Here is a 27,289-nt window from a genome sequence, read left to right on the forward strand (position 1 = left end):
AGACAGTCACCAAACACAATCCCTGCTGTGCCTTTGCTAGTTTGCCTTGTTTACCCCACCAAAATAAAAAATATATAAAAATTCAGACACGCGAGATGTAAGAGTTGGAAGCTCAGAACAACTGTAGAGTCCTATAGATGACACTCAACCTCTAAGCCAATTAAAAAGCAAAGGCAATATTTTGTAACCATTGAAGTAGCTAGGTACTGATGTAAAGCACTTGTGAGCAGCCAATGAGAGCGCAGTTCAGTGCAGTGTTATTGATGCGATTAATAGACCAAAGCAAGTGTTGGAACTCTAACATGATGCTCAGTATGAATAATTTATAGCCCAGGGCATGGCACTTCTCTTTGAAGTTCCTCTTTGAAGCCAACCCCAAAAAGAAACAAGTTAAATTTTCACAGGACTGAAATATTTATCTGTAATGACCCAAGCTCTTTGCACGATCTTGAACTGAAAACGGTGTTAAAGTGATTGAAATGATCAAAGGTTTTGGATTTGGAGACGAGATCTATAGGGACACAGCAGTGAAGACAATCACCAGTGAGGTGATCAAAATGTCTCCAGTTGATATATTTAATGTCTGAGGACTGAGAGAGTGATGGGGGACTCTGGGAGGATTTTATACTTCTTTCTTGGTCTACAGTACAGTACACACACTACAAAATGTAAAATTTAATCATACTTTGTCAACATAGCACTACTATGGGGTAGTTTAATTAATATTTCTCAGTTATGTACTGAAATTCCCTGTGTGTAGGACACATGATGACTGTGGTCACCGTAATCTCATTTAGCCTAATTGATTATCATGGAAAACTACAATAATCAAGGCCAATAACAAAACCAAAGGAGAGGCATTTTGCTTAAATCTACTCTTCCCGAAAGACTGTTTAAGGAGTGCTTGATTTGTCTCTAAAGTTTTAAGTATAATTATCCATATTTATGGAAATGTTTCCTATGGAAGCTCTGAGAAGCTTAATTTTCATTTTATTTCATATTGGTACTTCACTTTAAGGGAGTTAGTAACAAAAAATCAGTAAGATTTCAGCTCATAGTGGCCACTTTTCATAATGATGTCCATGCTAAGACCTTTCATCTTGAGTGAGATTATACGCGCATACCTTGCTATTACAGACAACATTTCTTAGCTTTCATCTCAAAACACGATTGCACCTGCAGCTGGTGTTGGTAGATTTGTTTTTTACTTTTGACTTTGTTTTCTAACATTTTAGGCTGAAACAGCTCATTTTGAACTTGTAAAGCACGCTGGTGACAAATACTGTGAGGCCAAATACAAGACCATCAATTATCTACGGTGTGCATGTTTTGGTTTTTCATGAAAGGGCGTGAATAAAAAAGAACATGCAGTGCATATCAAATCTTTTCATTTATTTTGAAATGTTGCAACTGCATTTTTCAAAGGTGTATTTAACAATAAAGATGAATATCACTCATCTGCGGGGTATTTTCATTTTCACTTCCACATGCCGCATTTCTCAAGCATTCTCATCACTGTTTGCTCGAAGGATCTTGAATATGAAAATCAAATTACTGAAATCACAACGAAAATACTAAAGGTTTCTCTCTGATTCTCTCAGGTATTCTATATAAAGGAGATGGTGAGAATGTGTTCCTCTCAAAGCTTCCACCCGTCATCAGTACCATTATGGGCAATGGCAGACGCAGAAGCATCTCATGCCCCAGCTGTAATGGCCAGGCAGAGGGTAACAAGCTGCTGGCTCCTGTGGCTCTCACATGGGGTGTCGATGGCAGCCTGTATGTTGGCGACTTCAATTACATCAGACGCATCTATCCATCAGGCAATGTGAGCAGTGTCATGGAGCTCAGGTGAGTGAACGAGATGGGGGATTACAAGCATTATTCATGATTCAGCATTATGGACATCAAACAAAGCCTTTAGAATGAGGAGAGAGGTCAAAACTGATTCTAAAAGATTGTCTCTCTGCAAAGCGTTAGACATGTAACAGACAGATTTAGAAACATGACTCTGATTCTCTGCCTTTTTCCCAGTTTCAGGGTTCCCACAGGTCCTTGAAAGTTTGTGAATCTGGGGGGGGTTCAAGGCCCTAGGAAGTTTTTGAAAAAAAAAAATATATATATATAGATATAGATATAGATAGATAGATACAGGTCATTAAAAGTGCTTGAATCTATTTTATGCAAGAAGTTTTCTGGAAAAAGAATCCATATTATTCCCTGTGTAGTGTAGGACAATATCATAAAATTTCTGGGCTTTTAAGCACACGTGCTAAACTGTTTCCTTTAAATGCTTATATCTTCTGTATGCGAATGTTGATTCATACCAAAATGCTTTTTTGCATAGTTGTGTTTGGCACATGAAAACGTCTTGGGCTACATATGTAACTGTTGTTTCCTGAGAAGGGAACGAGACGCTGCGTCTCTCTTGCCATACTTCCTGCATCCCTGTAATGCCGTCTTGGGCAATATTTCAGATAGCAATATACTTCCTGGCTCCCGCGTCATCCTGTCTTTGTCGTTAAGCCTCACCATTGGTTAAATTTGATATACACATTCAGACCCACTTACCCCTGGAGGCATCCCCAAAGTGTCACCGCAGTGATGCAGCGTGAGTTCCCTCGAAGGGGAACTGTAACAATGTATCTTAAAAGGTAACACGATGTAACCTTGCTCTAACTTGAAATGTGTCTCCACATTTAGTCCTTGAATTTGAAGGTATTGGACCTGGAAAGTCCTTGAAAGGTCCTTGAATTTGAAGTTAACTAAGGTGTGGGAACCCTGCAGATTGAGGGTGATTTGTCTCAGCTGCTATTACTGTTTGGCCTATTTTAATTACTTTGCATTTAACATTCTTGTATATACATACAGTAGATGATGTTAGAATAGAGATAAAATAAAATCTGCAAAAAAAAACTGTAATACATTGTTAAGAAAGAAAAGTATCATTGGGTTGTGTTAAAATAATACTTACCAGCTGGTTTAACCTCCTAAGAACCGAGTTTTGGTTTGTCTTTATTTTTCAGATTTCTACCAGCTATTTTGGGGTTTGGAAGAGCCAATAAATATAATAACCAAATATTTTTCTTAGAACACAAAGCAGTGTATTTGCCCATGTTTGTGTACAACAGGTTCCAGTTACACAGAATTAAGTATCATGGTTCAAAAAAAAAAAAAAGTAATGTCCACGTATGTGGAAATCCTGGTCTTAGGAGGTTGAAGCACTGTACTTGGGGTCTGATCCCAAAGTTTTAGCACTGGTTTATATAGATGTAGAGTAAAGTAAATTGAATAGGTCCAAACTGTTTTACCTTGTCTTACCACATCTGTTTTTTTTTCTACTTTTTTTTTCAAACTCACCAAAGAAATAAGGATTTCAGGCATAGGTGAGTCACACAAAACCTTGTTACATGACACCAGATTCATGAAGGAGTGTTTTTTTTTAAATACTTGCATGTATTATGCACAAGATTTTAAATTTAAGTTATTAAACATAACTCTTCAGATCAGAACTGTCACTCACAGGCTTTCCCATGATCCTTAGGACATATTTTTTATTACAATATTTGAAATTATGAAATTTAATGTCTAAAGGGTATCCACTGAAAATTAACCTGTGCTGTTATGAACGCCTGAAGATGTCAAACCACATTTTGTCCACATTTTCTAAAGATTTACTCCAGCCATACTAGTCACCCTGAAACATGATGCAATGTTAGGGGCCTTTAGCTGGAAGAAGTGCAACTGTTCCACATTTTCACAATTGGATTTCGCACAGGCCAGTGCCTCCGAGTGTGAATTGGATTTCAAACGGGATATTGATTGAATAGTTCACACGTGGTGTGTGTAAAAACTCTTAATACCACTTTTGATAAAAGAGCGAAAAGATTTAATCCCAGAGGAGAAGGTCAGGGATCTCCACACCGTCGTGCACAAAGTCTCACCGCGTGGTCATTTAGCTGCTAATGGCACGTCTGCAGATTCAAAAAGTAGCAGGCTGATTAGAAGACAGAATTAATGAATGCAAATAAGCATAGCGTTATGAAAAGCCATCAGTTGTTGACAGTCATTAAGATATGCATATCATCACCACATCTCAGAGAACCTTTTCCCGCAAGGGAACCAAAATGATTGAAACGATCTGGCAGTCTTGAAGTCGTCATCACAGCCTCCGTGAATATGTTTCAGTCACATCGCATTTACTTCCCTTTCACACAATCTTTTTTCTTTCTCCATCTGTCACAGACTTACACCCTTTTGATAGATTCGAAAAAAACATGCTGCAATTCTCTGAACGCATTTAATGATATTAATATTCTAATCAGTCTCTCATTTCATCTGCCATCTTCAATTGCGATGTCAAACCAATAATTTATGAGTCGCATTGGTCTGGCTTGACGGCAGACTAATGTCTTCTCTCATAACTCCTGCCGTTTGTATGACTCTACCCAAGCAACAACCCTGCTCACCGATACTACCTGGCCACGGATCCGGTGACGGGGCAGCTGTATGTGTCAGACACTAACTCCAGGCGCATCTACAGCCCGCGGGTGCTCTCGGGTACCTCTGAGCCTCAGCAAAACGTAGAGGTGGTAGCGGGGACAGGAGATCACTGTCTGCCTTTTGATGAAGCTCATTGTGGAGACGGAGGACCGGCCACGGAGGCTCTACTCACGGGACCCAAAGGTATTGCAGAAGCCACGAATCCGGACAGCGGTATGCAGTTGCAAAATGAGGGATTATCAATACTATATTTAAATTGACTGAGGTGTGGTTGCAATAGAGGTTAGTACTCCTCAGCGGTGGTTGAAACTTTGCAACATCTAACGTGATTGAAATGAATTGTCTGAGGCACAGAATGCACTTTGATTGACATGAAAGATCATCCCAAAGCACTGTAAGCTTTTAACACTGTATTATGTACTGAGGTTTTTGATTGGCGCTTCAACGAGGGAAATGGAACTGACAGCCCCAGGATAGGCACTAAATTATTTGACTGAGCCAGACACAATAGATTGATGAAGCTGCTTTGAATGATTTGTGACTCCACAGACTTAAATTATAAAGTGTCACTTCTGTCTGCAGAATATTGACAACATATTTCAGCATATAAACTCTCCATGCAGAAAAATGGCGGTTTTTATAGTTTTGTAATAAAACACTGTCATTTACACATGAATGGATGTACGGCATGATAGATATATGCATCATATTTTACATTGTACCATAACGTAGACAGGCATGTAATGCACTGAATAGTTGGGACGTATTCTAGTGGGTCGTATAGACATTTTTATTTGAGATCCACATTGAGGCCATCACTGCTATATGACGGTGCACTGGTGCATACATGCATGCATTTTCCCCAGGTGGGACTGTGATTTCTGCCATAACCGTCAGTTCACTTTACCGTGTTTTCGTCAGCCACACAAACCCTCTGTGGTACCACTCCGCTAGGCACGCATTTACCAAGAAGCAGTTACTATAGCAACCCTCACTTTGATAATTTGGGTTTAAAAGTGGGTTTGATGCTTTCCCATGCTTTTGACAAATACCCTGAGCAGACATGCAGAGACGTAAAGAAAGAGAGAGAGAGAAAAATTTAAAGGGAGGGATGCTCTAATACATCCTATTCCACTTTCTCCTTAAGAAATAATTCAGCAGTGGGAAGCTAGATGTGAATAATTGAGGGCAATGCTTTCTGCAGTGACCTGAATAATGGGAAGGCAAACACGACACATGTACCCGCTGCCTGGATCAGGCAAGCAGAGAGCACAGCTGTGTGACCCGCAAATTGCGTTCCTCCGCTCTTTTCTCTCCAGGGATCGCCATTGACAAGAACGGGCTGATCTACTTCGTGGACGGGACTGTGATCCGTAAAGTGGATAAGAGCGGCATCATTTCGACCCTTCTGGGGTCTAATGACCTTGCCTCTGCTCGACCCCTGAGCTGTGACTCGGTGATGGACGTTCATCAGGTGACAAGTGAAAAAAGTTTGAAGTAGTTCAGGGTGGTACATTTTAGATATTTTTGATACATTTGATTAGTTGACGATACAAAAAATCTACCTGTTTTATATAAGAGCATATGAATAAAAAGATTAAATATTCTTGTGATCCTTCAGGAAAAAATGTGCATTCACTTTTTTAACAAGATTTTTTTTTATTTGTAGTTTTGCAACGAAACTAGTCATATTTCTCTTGACTGCAGCAGAGCTAAATGTTTTAGAGCAAATCCATAAATATTTTGAAATATATATATATATATATATATATATATATATATATATATATATATATATATATATATATATATATATATATATATATATATACAGTACTGTGCAAAAGTCTTAGGCCACTATGCCAGAATGTTATAGTGATCATATATAATTGTTTCTTGGTCTCTTTAATAGAATACGTCCAGAAAATACAGGAAAAGTGTATATAGTATTAAAAACTGTATAAAACTGTAAACTGATGTATTAATTTTTAGGGTAAACTCCCTGTTCACTTGAGCAATAGCAGGAAACTGCAGGATCTCTTAAACCTTAATAAAATTAAATCCTAATTTCTAATTTTAAAGATATTCATTTTTTTATTAATTCTGCTCAAAAATGCTCAAGATGTGTTAAGTGCCATGAGAGGTCACACTAAACACTGACGATGCCTAAAGAAGACATTTAGTCCTGAAAATTATTTTTTTTTGTACATATTTCCTGCATTTTCTGTTTGTATCTTAATAAAATAGATTGAAAAATGATATAATATATTGAACATTGTCAAAAGGCTGAAAAAAGCAGAAATCTTTTTACCAGGATCATAAAATGTTGACTATAACACACCTGCGTACTTGATCATGATAGGGGAGAGCGGGGTAAGTTGTCACACGGGTAAGTTGTCACACTGTTAATAACTCCAACACTAGAGGCTCTATCTCAAAAATCAAATAGCCACTTTATGTGACTTCTTCTATAGTGAACTTCCTGTTCACATGTGGTCAAGATCACTGTAATCTGAGGTTAGCACAATTTTCTTATTTTTCTGCTTAAAAAGTAAAAAAAAATCACTTTACATTTTATGCAATACAACTTTGTTAGGTGTGAATGTTTAAAATGATTATTTTGCACAAAATAGAGGAGACCGTAAAGTGTCTTTTGATACTTTAGCTAAAGTGATATGATGAGCTAAACTTGAGATTTAGACAACATTAGCACACAAGTAAGTATGGGGCAAGTTGTCTCAATGACTTTGGGGCAAGTCGTCACATCTGACAACTTGCCCCTGTACAAACAAACACATCGAACATGCTCAGAAAACATGATATAGAAAAGAATAAGCCTCAATCTAGCAAAAAGCTGTTTCAAAAGAAAGGGAAGCAGAAATCTGGACCTATGAAAAACAAGGCAGCTAAAAGAAGAAAAATCATGCAAGAGTCATCATCAGATGATGAAGAGTGCTTCTGCCTCGTCTGTGTAGAGCCATTTTCAAAGAGTCGTCCAAAGGAGACCTGGGTAAAATGTGTAAAATGCAACAATTGGGCCCATGATGCTTGCACCTCAGGCCAGGCAATTTATGTGTGTCAGAATTGTGATTCTGGAGATGAGTCCTATTAGTCATACAGGGCATCTGTTTTGTTCAGAGGTTAAACATGTTAAGTTAAGCAAGTTATCTGCAGCGTTCCATTCAGTTATCTGGTTTTATGTGAAAGCCATAGAACATTTGAACCAAAGTTCAAAGTAAAGTGGTCTTGCCACTTAATTGAAATGTGCATTATTTGGATTGAAATAATTGTTTTTCCAGATTCTCCAGGCACGGATGTTTATATTTCCAGTTTGGTTTGAGTTTAAAAATTAAAATCAATATTCACAATTAAGTAGTTGTGTTCTTATTTTTAGATAATCTAGTGTGACAACTTACCCGCCCTAGTGTGACAACTTACCCTCCGATGGGGCAAATTGTCACAAGTGCACAGTCACTATTCAACAGTCTACAACTCTGTAATGAGATAAGATATAAAGATGTTATGAATACAACATATGTGCCCAAGACTTCCTTCTTTCATTTGGTATGAGATTTATACCATTTTGATGTATGGTGCTCAGTAAATGTTAGACAGTGTGAAAAGTGTGACAACATACCCCGCTCTCCCCTACTTTCAAATAAATAAATATTCTAAAAATCTTTTTATCTAATGGTTGTTTGTTTGTGCTGTATCCAGTCACATTTATAAGTCAACATCGTACACATTTAAAGGCTACATTTGGTCTAAGAGAACAGTTATGAACAAAAGCTGCATTATTTCCTCTCTTTAACTTTCTTTAGGTGTCTTTGGAGTGGCCGACGGACTTGACTGTCAGTCCGATGGATAACTCGCTCTATGTGCTGGATGGCAGTGTGGTTTTGCGGGTCACTGAAGAGGGGCAGGTCAGCGTGGCAGCGGGCAGACCCCTGCACTGCCCTATGCCATCTACAGACATCTCAGTGACAAAAACACAGCGAGCCACGCACACCCATCTGGAATCCCCCAGCGCAATTGCTGTCTCCTTCAGTGGAGTGCTGCACATCGTGGAGACAGATGAGAGGAAGATGAGCCGCATACGCAGTGTGGCGGCAGATGGCGAGATCACTCACCTGGCGGGAGCGCCTTCAGATTGCGACTGCAAGACGGACGTCAACTGTGATTGTTACCTAACCGGAGACGGCTTTGCAAAAGATGCTCGGCTCAACGGGCCGTCCTCTCTCGTCGCTGCTCCTGATGGCACTCTGTACGTCGCGGACCTGGGGAACATTCGAATTCGCTTGATCGGAAAAAACAGGCCGGCACTTAACAGCATGGGCTTGTATGAAGTGGCCTCGTCCGCCGAGCAGGAACTCTACATGTTTGACAGTAATGGAACGCACCAGTATACTGTCAACCTGATCACTGGAGACTACAAATATAACTTCAGCTATAGCAATGAGGGAGATCTGACCCTAGTGGCTGACAGCCATGGAAACACTCTGCGAATTCGCAGGGACACAAGTCGACTTCCAGTCCGCATCGTTGCACCTGACAACCAGGTTATTTGGCTAACTGTAGGCTCAAGTGGTGGGCTAAAGACCCTAGGCACACAGGGGCGTGAACATGTGCTGCTAACTTACCATGGCAACAGTGGTCTCCTGGCAACCAAGAGTATTGCCAATGGATGGACAACGTTTTATGAGTAAGATATTAAGCTTCTTAGTCATACTGTACTTACCCTTTGTCTACAAAGCATCACTATTGGTTTAATGCACCTTAAACCAACTATCTAAAATATCATAAATGCATATAGAGCCATTGTAGCAACCAAATAAATACCAGTGCATTAAAAACCACCCAGGACAGCCAAGCAATCATATAGTATTTTTCTAATAGCATTTACAACACTTCAGGTGGCAGTGATTTTGCACGGACTACTTGCATGTAAAAATGTAGAAGTCTATATATTTATTTTAATTTGTTTTTTTATGTTTTATGTCAGTGTTTGTGGTTTACTCATGCATGTGTGACAAATCTGAGGAGAAAAGTAAATTGTGTTTTTTTATTATTCAATGAAATATTTAGATTGCATTGTGTTGACAGTTTAAAAATGCATTCTTTATGCTACCATCTCTTATTCTCATAGCTATGACACAGAAGGGCGACTGACAAACGTAACTTTTCCTACCGGAGTGGTGACCAGCCTGGCGTATGACATGGAGAGTGTCTCTACAGTAGAACGAGAAAGTTTTGAAAGAGATGAAGCTTCAACGATGACTACAAACCAGTCAGCAATTCAAAGTGTACTGACGTTACAACAAGGTAACCTTATACATTCTCTAAACAAACAATACAGAATGCTAAATTTGAAGTATTATCACATTTAGGGTGGGTTGCACCAACAAGGATGAAATTAAACTGAGTTTAGAGCTAATCTAGGATTTGTTGATCTCAGTTTAATTTGAGTTGTGTTGCACCACTTAAATTAAAACACAGATTAACAAATCTTAGATTACGTAAAACTTTAACTTGTATTAAAACCATCTGCTGTCTGTACAGTACGCTTGTTGGTGCAACCCACCCATACAGTGTTTTGCACATCATTATATACTGCAGGGTATTGAATGTACTGTACATTTATTTTAAAGTATAAATATTTTGTCTGCCATGATGAATTTGCAGATGTAATTAAACAGCAACAATGTTAACATTGTCATTCAAAAAGGGTAATAAAAAGTTTATGCATGCGAAGGAAATTTAATTTTTGTATTATAAATCATTACATACATCGCTAATCTAAAGGGCTGATTCAAAATAAAAACTTGACAATGTTTTAACAATCTATTGTATTGATTAACGGAGCAGTGTGGCAGGATATATTGCGAAGCTCAGATATTGTGACTTAAAGAACAAGATGTGTCGACGCATTTGTCATGAAGCGCCATCGTGTCTGTTGCTGACTGGAGCACGCATGACAGGAGAAGTGCAGTATACAGTTGTGGTGTCTGTTTCTGATCATTTAGTCACACATCTAATTGTAGAATTTTTTTTTTAAACCTCCTCAAATGCAAGATAAAGTTTATCCCTAATTGAGTTTAAAGTAGGCCTATGGAGCAACAGGATTAAAGATGATCTAGGTTCACTGTAAAATTTAAACCTGGATCAAAATGACAATTTAAATGTAACCCTGTTTATTATTAAGCAAGATTTAAAGTTTGGTGCAACAAAATTATTAAATTAAATAAATCCTGATGTGAGAAAATCATCCAAACTGTTAAATATATGATATTACCTTAACTAAGAATTGTTGATACATCCCTCTATCATCTGTGTGCGTGCACGTAAGTGCTGGAGCGCACTGCGACGCTTCGATAGCATTTAGCTTAGCCCCATTCATTCAATGGTACCATTTAGAGATAAAGTTAGAAGTGACCAAACACATCAACGTTTTTCCTATTTAAGACGAGTAGTTATACGAGAAAGTTTGGTGGTACAAAATAAAACGTAGCGCTTTTCTAAGCGGATTTAAAAGAGGAACTATATTTTATGGCGTAATAGCACTTTTGGGAGTACTTCGACTCGCCTGAAAAGTCCGCTCCCCTTCTCACTCTCATAATGGGAGAGGGAGGGTGTTACTGCGCCAAGTCGAAGTACTCCCAAAAGTGCTATTACGCCATAAAATATAGTTCCTCTTTTAAACCCGCTTAGAAAAGCGCTACGTTTTATTTTGTACCACCAAACTTTCTCGTATAACTACTCGTCTTAAATAGGAAAAACGTTGATGTGTTTGGTCACTTCTAACTTTATCTCTGAATGGTACCATTGAATGAATGGGGCTAAGCTAAATGCTATCGAAGCGTCGCAGCGCGCTCCAGCGCTTACGTGCATGCACACAGATGATAGAGGGATGTATCAACAATTCTTAGTTAAGGTAATAACATATTTTAATATTGAAAATGAGTAGACTATTCCTTTAATCTTGTCAGAATCCATTGGCCATTAAACATATCCTTCTAGATTGTATTACATCTGCCTTTGTGAGAAACCTTTTTTACTGTGTTGATACTTTCCAAACGCAAATTCAAACATGGTTCTAAGATTTTTAGAGGAAATAAATTGTAAACATTTTTTTAGTCTCCCTTTACTTATTTACACTTTATTCTCGCCATGAATATAGCCCTAGAAGCTGGTACGGCATTTAAAAGGAAAAAAAAGAAATTATTAAATAAACCTTGATTTAAACCAGATTTAAGCCTAATCCTTGTCCCACCCATAGAGTGTTCTGCACATCATTGGTCCCGTACACACTGCATATTAATTCGGTTGTCACTTCATCTTTTAATGCTTAATCCTGTTCTGTACACACACAATTCAGTAATTTACGGGACTGACAACCGCATTCTACAACCGAATTAACTCCCGCAAAATGCAGGTAGTGACAACCGCATTTACAGTTATAGTGTGTACATAACCGAACTGAACAACTAGTAGTTAATAAAGTGTTTATCCATGCATCATGGACATGACAGATCTCTCTTCTGAAAAAATTAATGCTTAGAAGGGGAAAAAGTATTTTCTATGCGCAGTGCAGAAAATTGCATAGGCACGAGCGTTTGCTGAAAAATAGCGAACAAGAAAAATCCAACAATAAACCGAAATAAATCCAAATGCTTTACCTCAAAGATCAAAATATTGGGACCGGCACCTTCACACTTTATTAACACCAAAATCTTGATCGCTTCATGAGCCAGAAGCCTTAATGGTTATGTGCCAAAACGGTATGTACTTACAATAAAGACGAGGACCTGGCAACACTACAAGACAGCCCGCTGTGGAGCAGCCTCAAAAATGCGTACAGTGCACAACACCAAGACAGAGGTTTATTGCAAGACATAATGCTGTTAAATTATTTTGGTCAAAGCTGTGAGTGATAAGCACGCGAGACGGCAGAACGTTTCTATGGTTATCTCAATCATCACATTTTCGGGAGTGAGTCTTGTTTCGTACGACATTTAGGGGATTCACTCCCGCATTTAAATGCGGGTGTCCCGAAAGTTTGTAATGTGTACGAGGCCAATATGTACTGCATTATGTCATCTCTGCTATATTTAATATTTTGCAGATCAGCTCAAGAATAACTATGTGATTGGTTATGACCACTCGTTCTGGATCCTGTATGCAAATGGAATGAACACACACTACCAAACTGAGCCACATATTTTGTCAGGAGCGTCCTCCCCTACATTGGCCTGTAGAAACATGACACTACCCGATGACAGTGGACAGAACCTGGTGGAGTGGCGCTTTCGCAAAGAACAGACGCGTACGAAGGTCACAGTGTTCGGACGCAAGTTACGAGTAAGTACTGAAGTTTTATTATGAAAGGGAAAGAAAAATGATATTAAATTAGGGTGAAAATGTATTAAAGAAAGAAAGAAACCAGAGACTAATCTTTTATACGTAGGTACAGTATGTAAAATTATTGTAACTTGAAGCTTCTGACTCATACTTGAAGTTAAACTGACCTTGTGTAATTTAAAATGATCAGGCAAGTTTCTTGCTATACTGTTCTAGAGAATGAAATGATTGCAGCATCAAGATCAGACCCACCGGTGCTAAGAATATATGACAGTTTAACTACCGCAAAACAAATCTGTTTTAAAATTGATGTTTAATAGATTTGTGGATGATTTAATAGTTTGAACAAGTGCCTGAGTGTCTTGGTTTTATGAAGTTTTGAAAAGACTATTAATCAAGAGACTCACACAAAGAATATCAGTCAAACGTTTTTGGTATCAGCCAAGGCTCAGGCAGCAGGGGAAAAAAATGCCATTTTTAGACAATTTTCTGCCAATTCGCTGTTGCTATACCAATTTTGTGTCTTCTTTCCACCCGCACTTAAAGGTAAATGGACGGAACATTTTGTCTGTTGATTATGACCGAGCGCTGAGGATTGAAAAGATCTATGATGATCACCGTAAATTTCTTCTGAAGATTGGTTATGACACGGCAGGTCAGCCCAGTCTCTGGATGCCAAGTAGCAAGTTGCTGCCTGTCAACCTCACTCGCAATAGCAATGGGCAGTTGAGTGCCATTCACTGGGGTTCGGTCTCAGAGAAAGTTGAGTATGATGGACAAGATCGTCTGCTGTCTAGAACGTTCCCTGATGGGAAGACCTGGAGCTACACGTATCTGGAGAAGGTAAAATTGGTGTAAATAGTTTTATTGATGTATGTGACCTTTTGCCAATTGTAAGAAATATGTTATTGCAATTTTTTTGCATTAGCTATCTGAGACATATTAAAGGGATCATTTATTTATCCTCATGATACTAGAAAGGTGTGAATATACAAGCAGTGGCTGTTAACCTCCATCATGGCCATCTATATGAATAATTTTTGATGACATTTTATCAGTCCATAAAGTTCCTTAGAAATTAAACTCATGACTTTGGAAATGCTAGCACCATGCGATAACAGTTTTAGGAGCACCATTAAATAGAAAATAGCCATTTTGACATTCAGGAAAAAAAAAAAATTCTTCCTTTTACCTTGAATATAAACACTTTCAGGTGGAAACCTTTTCTAAATCTTTAATTTTGGTCACTCTTTGTCTGTTTTGCAAATATTTAGCCATTGAAAGATATTAAAAAAACGGACTAAACCTCATAACTCCACTGGATCCTCAGTGTCGGTAAAAACTCATAACTTCACTCAGCCTCTATTGTGAATGAATTGCCACACACAATTTAAACATCTGACACGTCTCTGCTTGTATGTACTGCAAGGGTAAAAAAAAGATCTGTTTGAATATGTACAGTGTTTGTTCTTAAACAACAAACACTATGTATATATCAACAGAGCCCTTTTTACACAGCGCATTGAACCGAAATATTGCCAGAGTGCCTTTTGTGTAACGCAAACATGTCCTGGAATTGATTCTGGGATCCCTCTTGTAAAGAGGTCCTAGTAACATTTCTGCGTCCTGTGTAAACAAAAGGCAGGAACAATGCTGTAGGAGGTGTGTCAAAAGTGAGGACACAAATAGTTATTATTCGGGGTTGTAAATGCAGATTAACATTACTGATAGCATATTATAGTTTTTATTAATACAGTATATTAAACATATGTGACCCATGTTGGCAAAATGAGTCGGAATTTTGAGCTACAGCCAAAAGAAAGTAAATGCTGATTTTGGTCAAAATTGAGGTTTTTATAAAATAAATACATTACGCCCTCATTTAGTGATCCCAATGCGAGTCCCTCCAGAAAAACGTGATTATGTGGTCGCATGATTCAATGCATAATCAGCCAAAGTCTGCATATTTATGCAGGGCAGCATTTTTTAAATATGTCGCACTTTCACACATGAATTGCAGATTTCTGCTTGCAAAATATGCGGGGCTTGCATGATTTCATAATTTCGTAGAAAAAGTAATATATATCTTAGCAGAAAGTTGAAAATGTTGCATTTACTTCACACATGCGCAGCCATGTCCCCTGTTGTCATGGGAATGTTAGGAAGTGACGTAATTACGCGACGTGAACATCAAGGAAAAGCTGCAAACAGTTTTTGCAAGTTCACGCAGTTTTTGCAAGTTCCCGGAATTTTGGGACGTTCTCGCAATTTCATTGTTAAAACTGCATAAATATCCCGCATATTCAATCGCATTTTTAAGAAAACATGCCGCACGATCAATGATTACAATCACAAAAAAAACTGCAGTGCTCTAAATCAGAGGTGCACAAACAATGACCTTTAATTTGGCCCGTCAAGCCACGTGAGATAAGGAAAAAGGATAAACGTCATTGATGCAGATGTATTTCTAATTAAACATTTCTAAAATGTAAATTTTTTTGTTTTATTTGTACATTACAAAAATGTACAATACAATGCAAGGGATTAAAGTGAATATATTTTTAGTGTACATGCATACTTGAAGGTGTATAGCATGCATCACGAAACTAAACAAACTCGAGTACTATAGGCTAATAATGGAGAGGTCGAGGCAGTGACACACAGACAAAAGGACATTTTTAAGTGATTGACAAAATGATTTCTTTTTTTAATAAATAAAACGGCATTAGTTACGCATAAACAGAGTAGTGGTTGCTTATTTGTTTTTTAATATTAGAAAATTATAAATTAGGAGAATTAGGGCAACTTTAATTTTAACATAACACAGTAACATTTACTTTAGTCAGGTTTGATTTTTGGCCCTTGGTAGGCAAAAGTTTGGGCACCCCTGCTCTAAGTAGTCATTAACTCTTTCCCCGCCATTAATGAGTTATGTCGTCAATTAAGAGAAAACATTTGCATTAAAAAAAACGTGTTTCTGGTTAATTTTTATGTTAATCTGCAATACCGCACAGTTCCCAATTTATAAAAAAACTAAAGCCCAAATGTAATTTACTAATTTTAAACTCTGTGTATGTTGTGATAATCGTTCTGAATCTGATCTCTAACAAAATTCCTTCACAAAAATGCAATTATTTCAGCTTTTTGCTAAAAATATATATTTTAAAGAAAAATACCCATATTTAAGATTTTATAAGCAGAGAAAAAAAATATGGGATGAAACGTTTTTTTCCCTGTTTTGTTTGTTTGAAAGCAGTGGGCCTGTTCTTTCATTTGATATATTTGTATGTTTATATATTTAAAAAAAAAAAAAAGGAATGCTTTTTGTGAAACTTTTGTAAAAATCACAAAAAATTAAAAACTTTTCAAAAAATGTCTGGTGGGGAATGAGTTAAACATCTAAATTTATCTTTATTTGTATGTTTTCTGAGAAGTGTACCATACTAAATGCTTAAAGGTGTAGTGTGTAATTTTTGGAAGGATCTCTTGACATAAATGCAAAATAATATACAAAACTATATTATCAGAAGTGTATAAAGACCTTTCATAATGAACCATTATGTTTTTATTACCACAGAATGAGACGTTTTTATCTACATACCGAGGGTCCCCTTACATGGAAGTCGCCAATTTGTGCCGCCATGTTTCTACAGAAGCCCTAAATGGACAAACTTTTTTTACTAAGTTGTCTCCGAAGATAACATGTTTGTCCAGTGGTGGCTACCATAGCTTCTCTATGCGTTTCAAAAGCGAGGGGTGAGCAGTGAATGGAGCCATTGGTTGCATTTCGCAACCTCACCACTAGATACCGCTAAAATTTACACACTGCACCTTTAACCAATACAAAGATGCGTGTCTATCCACATGCGTTTCTGACATTTGGTTTTGGTTTTAAAACATGCAGAAATTAGAAAATAGAGTGCAGGACCTGCTTGATGTTAAAATATTAGTAAGAGAGATAAAGTTGAGACACACATCTACACAGAATTACAGTTCTAAAATATATATATTTTGACAAGAATTCACGCAGATAATCTGTTATGTCTTAAGAGAACGTTTGGTTAACTGTTGGGAAAAAATATCTGATGTGTAACATTATATTAGATCTTTGCATTACAGATTTTAAAACTGTCTTTGTTTTGATATCAATTAAACAATAAAAGAAAGAAAAATGTTGAACATGTACATTTTTCCTATAGATATTGTTTTTGACTTTGTGTGTGCTAAATCTATTAGTGTTACAGTGCTTTTAAGGTATGGATGCTGTGATTTTGCTTTTGAACCCTCAAAAATCTTTAACTCGATTTTTCTCAAAATTGATGCTGACTCCATTAACTTCAAACAGGTGTAGCTCTGTAATTTTTGTCAGACAAATTGCCAAAAAATTATATATCAATTTGAAGGTTTTTTTAACAGAGAATGTCAAAATATAAATTACTCATTTTCGAGAATGTGCTCATTCTAACTCATTTTGCCAGCACAGGTCACATATATTACTTCCAATGCACAAAAAACAGTTCTGTCAATCATTAAAGTCTGAAATTATGTCCTTAAATACACCTATGTACATAAATACATATATGTATATATCTGTCTCTGTTTTCCTATTTGTATTAATGTGTTGTCCTTTTTCTAGTCCACAGTCTTAATACTGGCGAGTCAGCGACAGTACGTCTTTGAATATGATCCTCAGGGAGGTCTCTCTGCAGTCACTATGCCCAGTGTGGCCCGTTACACTATGGAGACTCTACGTTCAGTGTCGTATTATCGTAACCTTTACCATATGCCTGAAAGCAATGCCTCTGTTGCTGTGGACTACAGTGAGGATGGGAGGCTCCTGAGAGTGGCACAACTGGGCACAGGTCGCAGGGTCATTTACCGGTACCGCTGGCACAACAAACTGTCTGAAGTTCTGTATGACAGCACTCGTGTTAGCTTCACCTACGATGAGACCGCAGGTGTGCTGAAAACAGTCAATTTGCAAAGCGAGGGTTTCATTTGCACCATTAGATACAGGCAGCTCGGTCCACTAGTCGACCGGCAAATTTACCGTTTTAGTGAAGACGGGATGGTAAACGCACGCTTTGACTATGCTTATGATAGTAGTCTGCGTGTTACAAGCGTTCAGGGAGTTATCAATGAGACGCCGCTGCCCATCGACCTCTATCAGTACGACGACATCTCAGGGAAGGTGGAGCAGTTCGGGAAGTTCGGCGTCATCTATTATGACATCAATCAGATAATTTCTACCTCTGTCATGACTTACACCAAACACTTTGACGGACATGGTAGGATACGAGAAATTCAGTACGAGCTCTTTCGCTCCCTGCTGTTCTGGATCACGATCCAATATGACGACATGAGTCGTGTTACTAAGAGGGAGGTGAAGATTGGACCGTTTGCTAACGCTACAAAGTACGGCTATGAATATGATGTGGACGGGCAGCTGTTGGCTGTGTACCTCAACGACAAAATGACATGGCGCTATAGCTATGACTTAAATGGTAACATACATCTACTTAGTCCCCCGAACAATGCACGAATCATGCCTCTTCGTTACGACTTACGAGACCGCATAACTCGTCTTGGCGATTTGCAGTATGAGGTCGATGAGGATGGGTTTCTCCACCAGAGAGGCTCGGAGATCTTTCAATACAACTCCAATGGTCACCTGGAACGTGTTTATAGTAAGACGAGTGGCTGGAGCGTACAGTACCGTTACGATGGTTTGGGAAGAAGAGTCTCCACCAAGTCTAGCACTGGATACCATCTGCAATTTTTCTATGCCGATTTAAGCTACCCAAGCAGGATAACGCATGTGTACAATCACTCGAGCTCACAGATTACCTCTCTATACTACGACCTGCAAGGACACTTGTTTGCCATGGAGATCAGCAGCGGGACAGAGTTCTACATAGCCTGTGATAATGTAGGAACACCACTGGCTGTTTTTGGCAGTGATGGCATTCTCCTCAAGCAGGTTCATTATACGGCCTATGGGGAGGTGTACTCGGACTCCAATCCTGACATCCAGTTGGTGATTGGGTTTCACGGAGGGCTTTATGACCCTGTAACAAAACTACTGCATTTTGGAGTACGGGACTATGATATCATGTCGGGTCGCTGGACTGCACCTGATTTCATGTTGTGGGAGAAAATCGGCAAAGACCCGGGCCCTTTCAATCTGTACATGTTCAGAAACAACAACCCGATAAGTAAGGTGCAGAATGTTAGGGAATACTTAACAGGTATGGCTTGGATTCACTGCATATACTAAAATATGTTTTACAAGTAATAAATCTACCGTACATTATATTAAGAGTTTGGTTCCAAAACACAAAAATTAATTTTGACTAATTTCTGTAAAAATGTCTTTTCTATACCAAGAAAGTGACAAGATGAAAACCACTATTTTCTGTTGCAAGCGTTCACATAGCATCCATAATTAGATTTTTAAAGATTTATTTTAAGTTTTTTTTTTCAAAATTTTATAAATCTATTGAATCAATATATAAATGTGCATTCATCTTTGCCATGTTATATTCATTTAGTTGACTAGTGGTATACACTAATTTAAAAAATAAACATTGCTGCAGTCATCCTTGGGTTGTCGTCGCTGACTTTTTTGACGGTGATCAGCTGTTAAATGTTTTGCTTTAGGTCGATTTTCGTTGACTTCAAGTAAAATAATGGAAAGTTTTTTATAAGATCCCCTGGGGTCAATTTGTTAGCATGACAGAAGCTTGATGCTGTCGGGAGAACAAGCAACAGCCAGCATTTTTTCTTCGCCTGAGTGCCTCTCGCGTATATTATTCGATTTTGATGGCTTACGCTTCTTCCCCGCCACAGAAAAGCACCACAGGTTTATCAATGCCTTTAAAGGTATTTTTTTGTTTTTGTTTGTTTGTTGATCACGAAGTACAAAGTAGATGAGGAAAACTAGGATTCCCTGTGTATTCAATATGCCGCCATTGTTGTTTACAGTGCGTGGAATGGTGCGCTGTGATTTGTTGAGCGGATTTATTGCATTCTGCAGAGAAGGAGGAGTGGGGTTTATCGCGTTTTGGGAAAAGGAGAAAGATGACAGAATAACACAGCGGATATCGGATTTTGCGTAAAATTACGATTTTACTTTTAAATATTGACCTGATACAATACTGATTTTGGAGGTAACATTTTTTAAAAAAAGGCGTCTATTGTGTTTTGGAACCAAACTCTTCATATGTTTCCCTTTTGCAGAGTGGTATAGATTTTAAATGTATCAATGATATTTGCTACAGATGTGAACAGCTGGCTGGTCACGTTTGGGTTCCATCTTCATAACAGCATTCCTGGTTTCCCAATTCCCGTTTCTGAAATGACCCATGCCTCCTATGAACTAACAAAAAGCCAAATGTGGGATGACTTAACAGTAAGTATTTTGTAAAAAAAAAAAAGATTGATGTTTCTTTTACTTTTAAGTGATTTGTAATTTTATCTAATTGGTTTATAATTAACAATCCATGATTTTTTGTATAAATAATCCCATTTTTATCATTCCTATTAAACAGAACTAGAGCCTCTAACTGGGACTCTTTTTTTACAGACCAGCGTTGCAGTCCAGCAGCACATCATCCGACAAGCTGAAGCTTTTCTAAAATTTGGGAATCTGCCAACGATTCAGTTTGGTCATAGCCAAAGGCCTGACAAACCCTGGCTGTGGTTTGCCTCCAGCGATTCACTGATAGGTCGTGGGATCATGCTGGCTCTCTACAAAGGTATTGTGATAACTCGAGCTCTAAGCCTTGCCAATGAGGACTGCGTCAAGGTTGCCAACATCCTCAATGGCGCCCTTTATTTAAAAGACTTGCACTTTATTATTGACGGCAGAGACACACATTACTTTGTTAAAACGACTTCTCCCGAAGCAGACCTGGCTGCTTTGCGGCTCACCAGCGGACGGAAAGAACTTGAGAACGCGGTGAACGTAACGGTGTCACAGTCCACAGCTGTGCTGGCCGGCCGCACCCGCCGCTTCGCAGATGTGGAGTTTCAGCGGGGGGCTCTCACCCTGCACTTGCGCTACGGCTCATCCATTGATGAGGAACGGGTGCGGGTTTTGGAGCTTGCCAGACAGAGGGCTCTGGCTAACCTGTGGACACGTGAGCAGCGAAGGGTACAAAATGGAGAGGAAGGATCTCGACTGTGGACGGAGGGAGAGAAAAGGCAGCTTCTTAGCGGAGGACGAGTGCAGGGCTTTGATGGATACTATGTGCTGTCAGTCGAGCAGTATCCTGAGCTAGCGGACAGTGTGACCAACATTCAGTTCCTCAGACAAAATGAGATCGGCAAAAGGTAGTTAACAGACCACGCTTATGAACAGCCACTCTCTACTGCGATTTTGTTTTTAATGGAAGATTGAGTTTAATTAAGGGGACATGCTGTGGTTTAAGACATTTCGAGAGAGTTTGTAAAACTCCACTACTCTTGGATTTAGTGGGGTACCAGCATTGTGGGAAAAAAGACTATTAAGGCAACGCTGTGCGTTGTGAAACGTTAATGTGTTTTCTCAAAGGCCTTTACAAGGTTACTGTTGTGGAGCACAATGAAATTATTAACTTAAGAGTCAAGATACAACCAGATTCATAGAACTATCGATGTCTTTATTTAACTATTTATTCATTAAACGCACTATTCGATATTTCCCTATAGAGATAATGTCAAATCTTTTGGAAATTAAAATGTTTACATATGCATTTTATTGTACCACTGCAAAAAAATACCACATATGATGTCAGGTGGTTTATTGTAGCCCGCTCTAAACTTTACACTGTAATTTTTTTTATTTATTCCGCTTTGTCTTATTTTATGTGTACATTTCATGAGTACCATAATAAAAAAAACTGTTCGGCAATTATGTAATTTGCAGTGAAACTCCCCTAAAATATGATGTCACACAGTTTTTAATTTTTTTTAGTTCATCTGAATCTCCTTTATAGTTACAGAAATATCATTTTTATAAATGACGAAAAGTTTGATTCGCAGCCATTGTGGTGCATCATACAGGAACTGAATAAACTGTACATATAATGAATAAAAGAGCAGCACAGCACAGAAAACATGTAAATGTCTGTATTTATGTAAATGAGGGTTTACCTGCATATTTTTAAACTTAAAAGCAATTATTTGCTCATTTGGTTACAAGTCCCAAGGAAAGTATTTATGAAAATTGTTTGTACTAAAAATAAAATAAAAGATAAAATGACTTTAATTTTTGAAGATTTTTCCCCTTTCTAAGCAAAAATAAATAAATTAAATACATTATAAACATAAGTCTAGACAGTGGCGGCTCGTGACTGCTCATCCAAAGGGCCGCTAATTGAAAATAAGTGTTTGGAGGGTCATGTGTGTTGCATGCGTTTTCAAAATGTGTGTTTGTTGCATCATGTAAACCATGTTCATCACGTTTTTTGTCAAAATAAGTGCCTGCTGCACATGTGTCAAAACCGTTTATGATAAAAGAGATGCTTACGTTCACAAAATGCACGCAAGACACTCCCTTAAGAGTAAACTCTTACGCATGAGATTATGCAAGTATCTTTTATCATAAACCCTTTAGACGCGTCTGCAGCAGGCACTTATTTTGACAAGACACGTGATGCACACAGGATCTCTCGAAGGCGCAGAACACATATTTTAAAAAGGAACCACACACATGACGGGCTACATATATGTTGTGACGAACTTCGCATCGAGCGCCCTCGAAAAAAAAGTCACCGGCCGCCACTGAGTCTAGGTCCAGGCGAAGCCCCTGTAAAATCTTTCTGTCAACATACCTGTACAGTATTGCTATAATTGATCAGTTCTTCATAAACTAAAAACATACGAACTTAATGAAAATTAATTTTAAATCAAAGTCACAAGAAAAACTTCCTTTCATTTGCTCTGGCAGTAGCTGCTGTACTAATATGAATCTGTAGACATTAACTTGCATTTCTAATTGCTCTCAGTGTAAAATCTGATCAAAGGCAGGAGATTGGTGAGAGCGAAGCATTATATTAATGTGTCTGATGAGTCATGAAAAGCTATACATCCACTATTTTATTTAACAACCATTAGACCAGACAGTTTCAGCATGATTCGAAGCCAGATACTGTACTCTAAGCACTTTTCATAATTGTCGTAAAATGGGAACTGATACAAATGCACTTTTTATTTAGGCCAAATGCTAAAAAACATAAAACCACCAGACTCAACGATTTATGCTTACCATTTTGACACTATAGTGCCCTCTTGTGAAAATCATTGTAAAGCAGGAAGTCTAAATACAGCCAGCTGCACTTAAGCATGATTTATACACGAATAATGCTCAGCTTGATAATGCTGATAGTGAAGCACAACTGAAGTGTCTGGGTTTGCCGACAAACAGTTTTAGACATTGTGAGCTGTAATATTAAAGGCCCAGTTCAGCCAAAACTGGAAATGTTTTCAAACCTGTATGACTCACATTTTACTGTGAAGCATGAAAGGAAATGTTAGTGACCGACTGCCTTAGTTTTCATTCCTTTTATTGTAAACAATTTAATATTAATAAAGCAAGCCGAATATCTTTGTACACACACACATTGTACAACACATTTATTTAAAGAAGTGTTGTAAATTTCTCTTTTTTTTTTCTACATGATCCACATGATGCCGGTTCACTTACTACCTAAATTCTGCCCCAGGTTGAAAGTTCTGTGTGTAGTGATGTATGTAGTTTAGTGTAAATGATAAACAAAAACATTCCCAGACACCAGAACCAGGAATCTCATTGTGTGTTAGTCTTAATGTAACAGCTTCTAAATTTTCTTCTTTAACTTTCTATCTGGTAAAGACTGCAGTTTCTAATTTATTTCAACTCAAAGTTTCCCATTAGTAATATCATAATGTATTTGCCCATGATCATTTGTTTGTACAAATACCAGACTTCTGTGGCTTGTGTGGCTGTTAGCATACACACTATTTAAAGAGGGTAAAGTGGAAAATGAGATTACATAACACTGGTTGGAGAGAAATGTTACGTAAAAACCCATTTTAGAGCTTCTGAGAGATATTAATAAAGCATTATTCTAGCTACTTAATAGAATCTATGATGACACATATTATGAATGTTTAATGATATAAATATTATAATAAATAGTTTAAGCTTATATATAAACATTTAAAAAATGAATTTAGTCACTTTTAATTCATTCCCATTAATTGTGTAACTCATGAGCAAGGCTTTCTGCAAGGCAAAGACTTATGATGCCACCAAGACCACTGTGTGTTGTTTCAGTGGAATGAATGTTAATGATATGCAAATGCACAGAGGAAAAACCTTCCCTGTATACCCCGTATTAGCTATGGTCTCAGTTTTTTGTGGTTTATGCACCAAGCTGTTCTGCCCCAGCGTCTGATTAACATTGCCCTCAAACACACATTTATGCACTGCAAACATTCGTTTTAATAGGTTATAAATGACTTTTATTCAGTTTGAAGTACCAGTTTTACACACATCAGCCCAGTTTTACAAGCATGCGATCCTGCCAGTGATAAAACTGGTTTATGAAGGTCGCTTGATTCTATATTGTGTTGTCACCAACAGCCTTGTTTTTCTTTTGCTTATGGCCCGGATGGCAGATTTGATGGATTAGCAGACTCGTCTTAAAAGGTACGATGGCAATGACACTCTCTGCTCGTCGCAGACTCGTTCAATATCAGCACACTCTGATCCCCCTAGCAGTACATTTACAAGGACACAACATACACAAAGACAAGCAAACTGTCTTAGTATCACATGCTCATCAAATCCCTAGACAATCGATCCAAACCCTTTAGCCTTTCACAATTCTGTTCTGGCTAGTCGAAACCACAACCTGTGAATCTACAATTAATCTTCAATTTTCAAAGGTAAACAGCAACAATTTATTGCTAAAGAATGTGGGGCGTGTCCGATTCCAAATTTGCTAATTTAAAGCGTAACTAAACCCCTGGTCTGAGCCTGACTCCACCCACTAGCAATATTTGAAAAATGCAAGAAAAGTGGGCAGATCCCAACGGAGATAGAGGGGACGAACTAAGTGTGTGGTGAGATCGTAACAAGGGCGTGGTAATCTTGAACCTGCTTACGTCACGAGTCATTTTTGGACCCACCATCCAATAGGAAAATTCAACTGCAGTAGCCACCGTTCAACCTGAAGGGGGCAGCACTCAGACGTTTTTACACCATATATTGGAGTATTGAAACACTTTATATCCAAATGTCAAAAAAACTTACTAAAATCGATGAACAGCACTAATAAAGCCCCATTCTTACAGATCATTAACTAAAAAAAGTTGGTTTAGTGTTTACTTACTCTTTAACGCCGGGGAAAGTGGTTTGTGCGCCAAGTGCACAGTCTAAAAGGGTTGTTCCTATTCTCGTAATGAGTAATGGGTGTGTTTTGGGCGTAACGTGCAATAAACCAATGAGAGTATCAGCTCCCATCCCATTTAAAGGCCAATTGCGCTCACATCATGCAATAACCCCTATTTAATGGCGGAATTTGTAAACTGATAAAATAAGCGGAGGAGTCTTAAGACGAGTCTGCTAATCCATCAAGAAATAAAGGAACTTGAACTTGAACCAGTTTAAAACCCGTTAATTGGCGCTGTCCCGTGAGCGGGACACCTAGGTTTATTTCAATATTTTCTATGTAAATGTTAATCTATAACGACAAACTATATATTGTTGGAAAGGTCTAAGATAGGTCATATTTCAAAACCTTTTAGCAGTAATAATAATGCAGTAACTGTAATTTATTCATTTGTGACACAAGTATGCAGCAAACCTCAAAGCAAACCAGCACAAACCTCAGTTTTTTGACAATTTTATGTATTAAAAATTATACTATATTGCATTTTTATTTATTACAAATAAATGTAAACTGCTTTAAAAAAAATAATATTTTCACCTCCAGACACTTCCCTAAAAAACGTTGAAGTGTCTTCCAAAAAAAAAAAAAAAAATGCCAGAGTTATATTAATTTAAAGGTGTATATCACCTTTTCACCAACCCCCCACTCAAAAAGGGCTGCGCCAGTTAAAGGGTTAAGATTGATGTTAAAAAATTGGTTTGTTTTTATTTTTATTGAAATTGTTATTTTTGTATTAAAACCTTTAAAAGTCGTTTTATTTTAGTCCTGGAAGTAAAATTAGCAGGCTTTTAATTGCTGTAAATGTATGGATAGCCCTACATGATCAGTGTAATCTCAAAAAATAAATTACAGATATGCCAGAAAAAATTTGTACTCTAAAAAAATGTATTTATAACAAACAGGAGATAAAGAATTTACAAACGTGTGGAGAGTCGAAACGTTTCAGCACTTGGACAGCACCATGTTTTGAAAAGCATTGCTTATAAAAGTCATCTCACCATATCCACAGGTACAAAGTCATCATATACCATAATTCCATAACATTTAAAAAACATAGATGCAATATTTGCATTTGTTTAAAGCAAAACATTCAGTTACTTACCAGACTACAGGTGAAGCAGCTCTTTATGTCTTCTAACGTCTTGTAATCGCTCCTCATTTAAGTCCAAGAGGCTCAACAATAATCATTTACATTTTTATCCTTTAATTTTTCATATTTAAAAATGTTAGTGTGCTGCTACGTATCCATGTGTGTGATAAGCAAACACGTGTTGTTGTCTCGTTTATAGATGCATATTACTAACATGCTCATTAAATAACAAACACAATATTGCACAATTGACTTTAGACTTTAGACCAGGTTTTAGTTGGTTGCGCATTGTGCCGGGTGTATGATAGGCCCCTGTGTATCCACAGAAAACCAAAGCAGCACATTTGAAACACGTGATATGTATTTTAATGAAAACGTGGATCAGTTCAGGAATACAAGGCTCAAAGAAAATCAATGGCAGATGTGAATGAGCATGATTAAAATGATACCTTTCAGTCTGATTGTCATTTTTACACGAAATTGTGTTTTCTTTCAGCTATAGCACATATTTTTCTAGCTTCATCACAACCGAGAAAGAAGATAGACAGTGTAAACCAGTAACATTGTGCACAAAAACAGGTAACAAAAATGCTAAACAGATTTATTTACACTTTGTTTGGGTTGGCTTAATCCATGGCTGGGTAAATATTACACAGAATCAACTGTTGTTTTATAAATAAACCTATGTTGGTTTGTTGTTACAGCCATGGATTGAAACATCCGAGCATTTGGTTTGAAACCCAACATGTTTATAAGACAACAGTTAGTTTTGTCCAATTTTTACCCATGGGTTAAACCAGCCCAATATGTGTTGTCTCAAACATAAAGCAAAACACTACTTGGAAAAATTGCAACAGACGCCAAGTAAAGTAGCAGATTTGGATTGACACTGTGTACTTTTTTTAATATCTGGGGGAAG

The 27,289-nt window shown here is 37.7% G+C and overlaps 1 protein-coding gene across 6 annotated transcripts in view; it reads left to right on the forward strand.

The window, feature by feature from the left end:
* LOC129422919 (teneurin-3) overlaps nt 1-22,105 on the forward strand; it is a 148,377-nt gene extending 126,272 nt beyond the window's left edge. For all 6 annotated transcript variants that reach the window (XM_073854329.1, XM_073854328.1, XM_073854330.1 and 3 more), the window contains 11 exons: nt 1,602-1,851; nt 3,366-3,386; nt 4,454-4,686; nt 5,823-5,977; nt 8,325-9,205; nt 9,650-9,825; nt 12,626-12,861; nt 13,408-13,704; nt 17,498-19,109; nt 20,142-20,272; nt 20,447-22,105. In XM_073854329.1, the coding sequence (XP_073710430.1) occupies nt 1,602-1,851; nt 3,366-3,386; nt 4,454-4,686; nt 5,823-5,977; nt 8,325-9,205; nt 9,650-9,825; nt 12,626-12,861; nt 13,408-13,704; nt 17,498-19,109; nt 20,142-20,272; nt 20,447-21,199 (4,745 nt within the window). In that variant the 3' untranslated portion in view covers nt 21,200-22,105. The remainder of the gene's footprint in view (nt 1-1,601; nt 1,852-3,365; nt 3,387-4,453; nt 4,687-5,822; nt 5,978-8,324; nt 9,206-9,649; nt 9,826-12,625; nt 12,862-13,407; nt 13,705-17,497; nt 19,110-20,141; nt 20,273-20,446) is intronic.
* Nucleotides 22,106-27,289: the final 5,184 nt, after the last annotated feature.

Source organism: Misgurnus anguillicaudatus, chromosome 16, assembly GCF_027580225.2.
Source record: "Misgurnus anguillicaudatus chromosome 16, ASM2758022v2, whole genome shotgun sequence".
NCBI classification, from domain to species: Eukaryota; Metazoa; Chordata; class Actinopteri; order Cypriniformes; family Cobitidae; genus Misgurnus; species Misgurnus anguillicaudatus.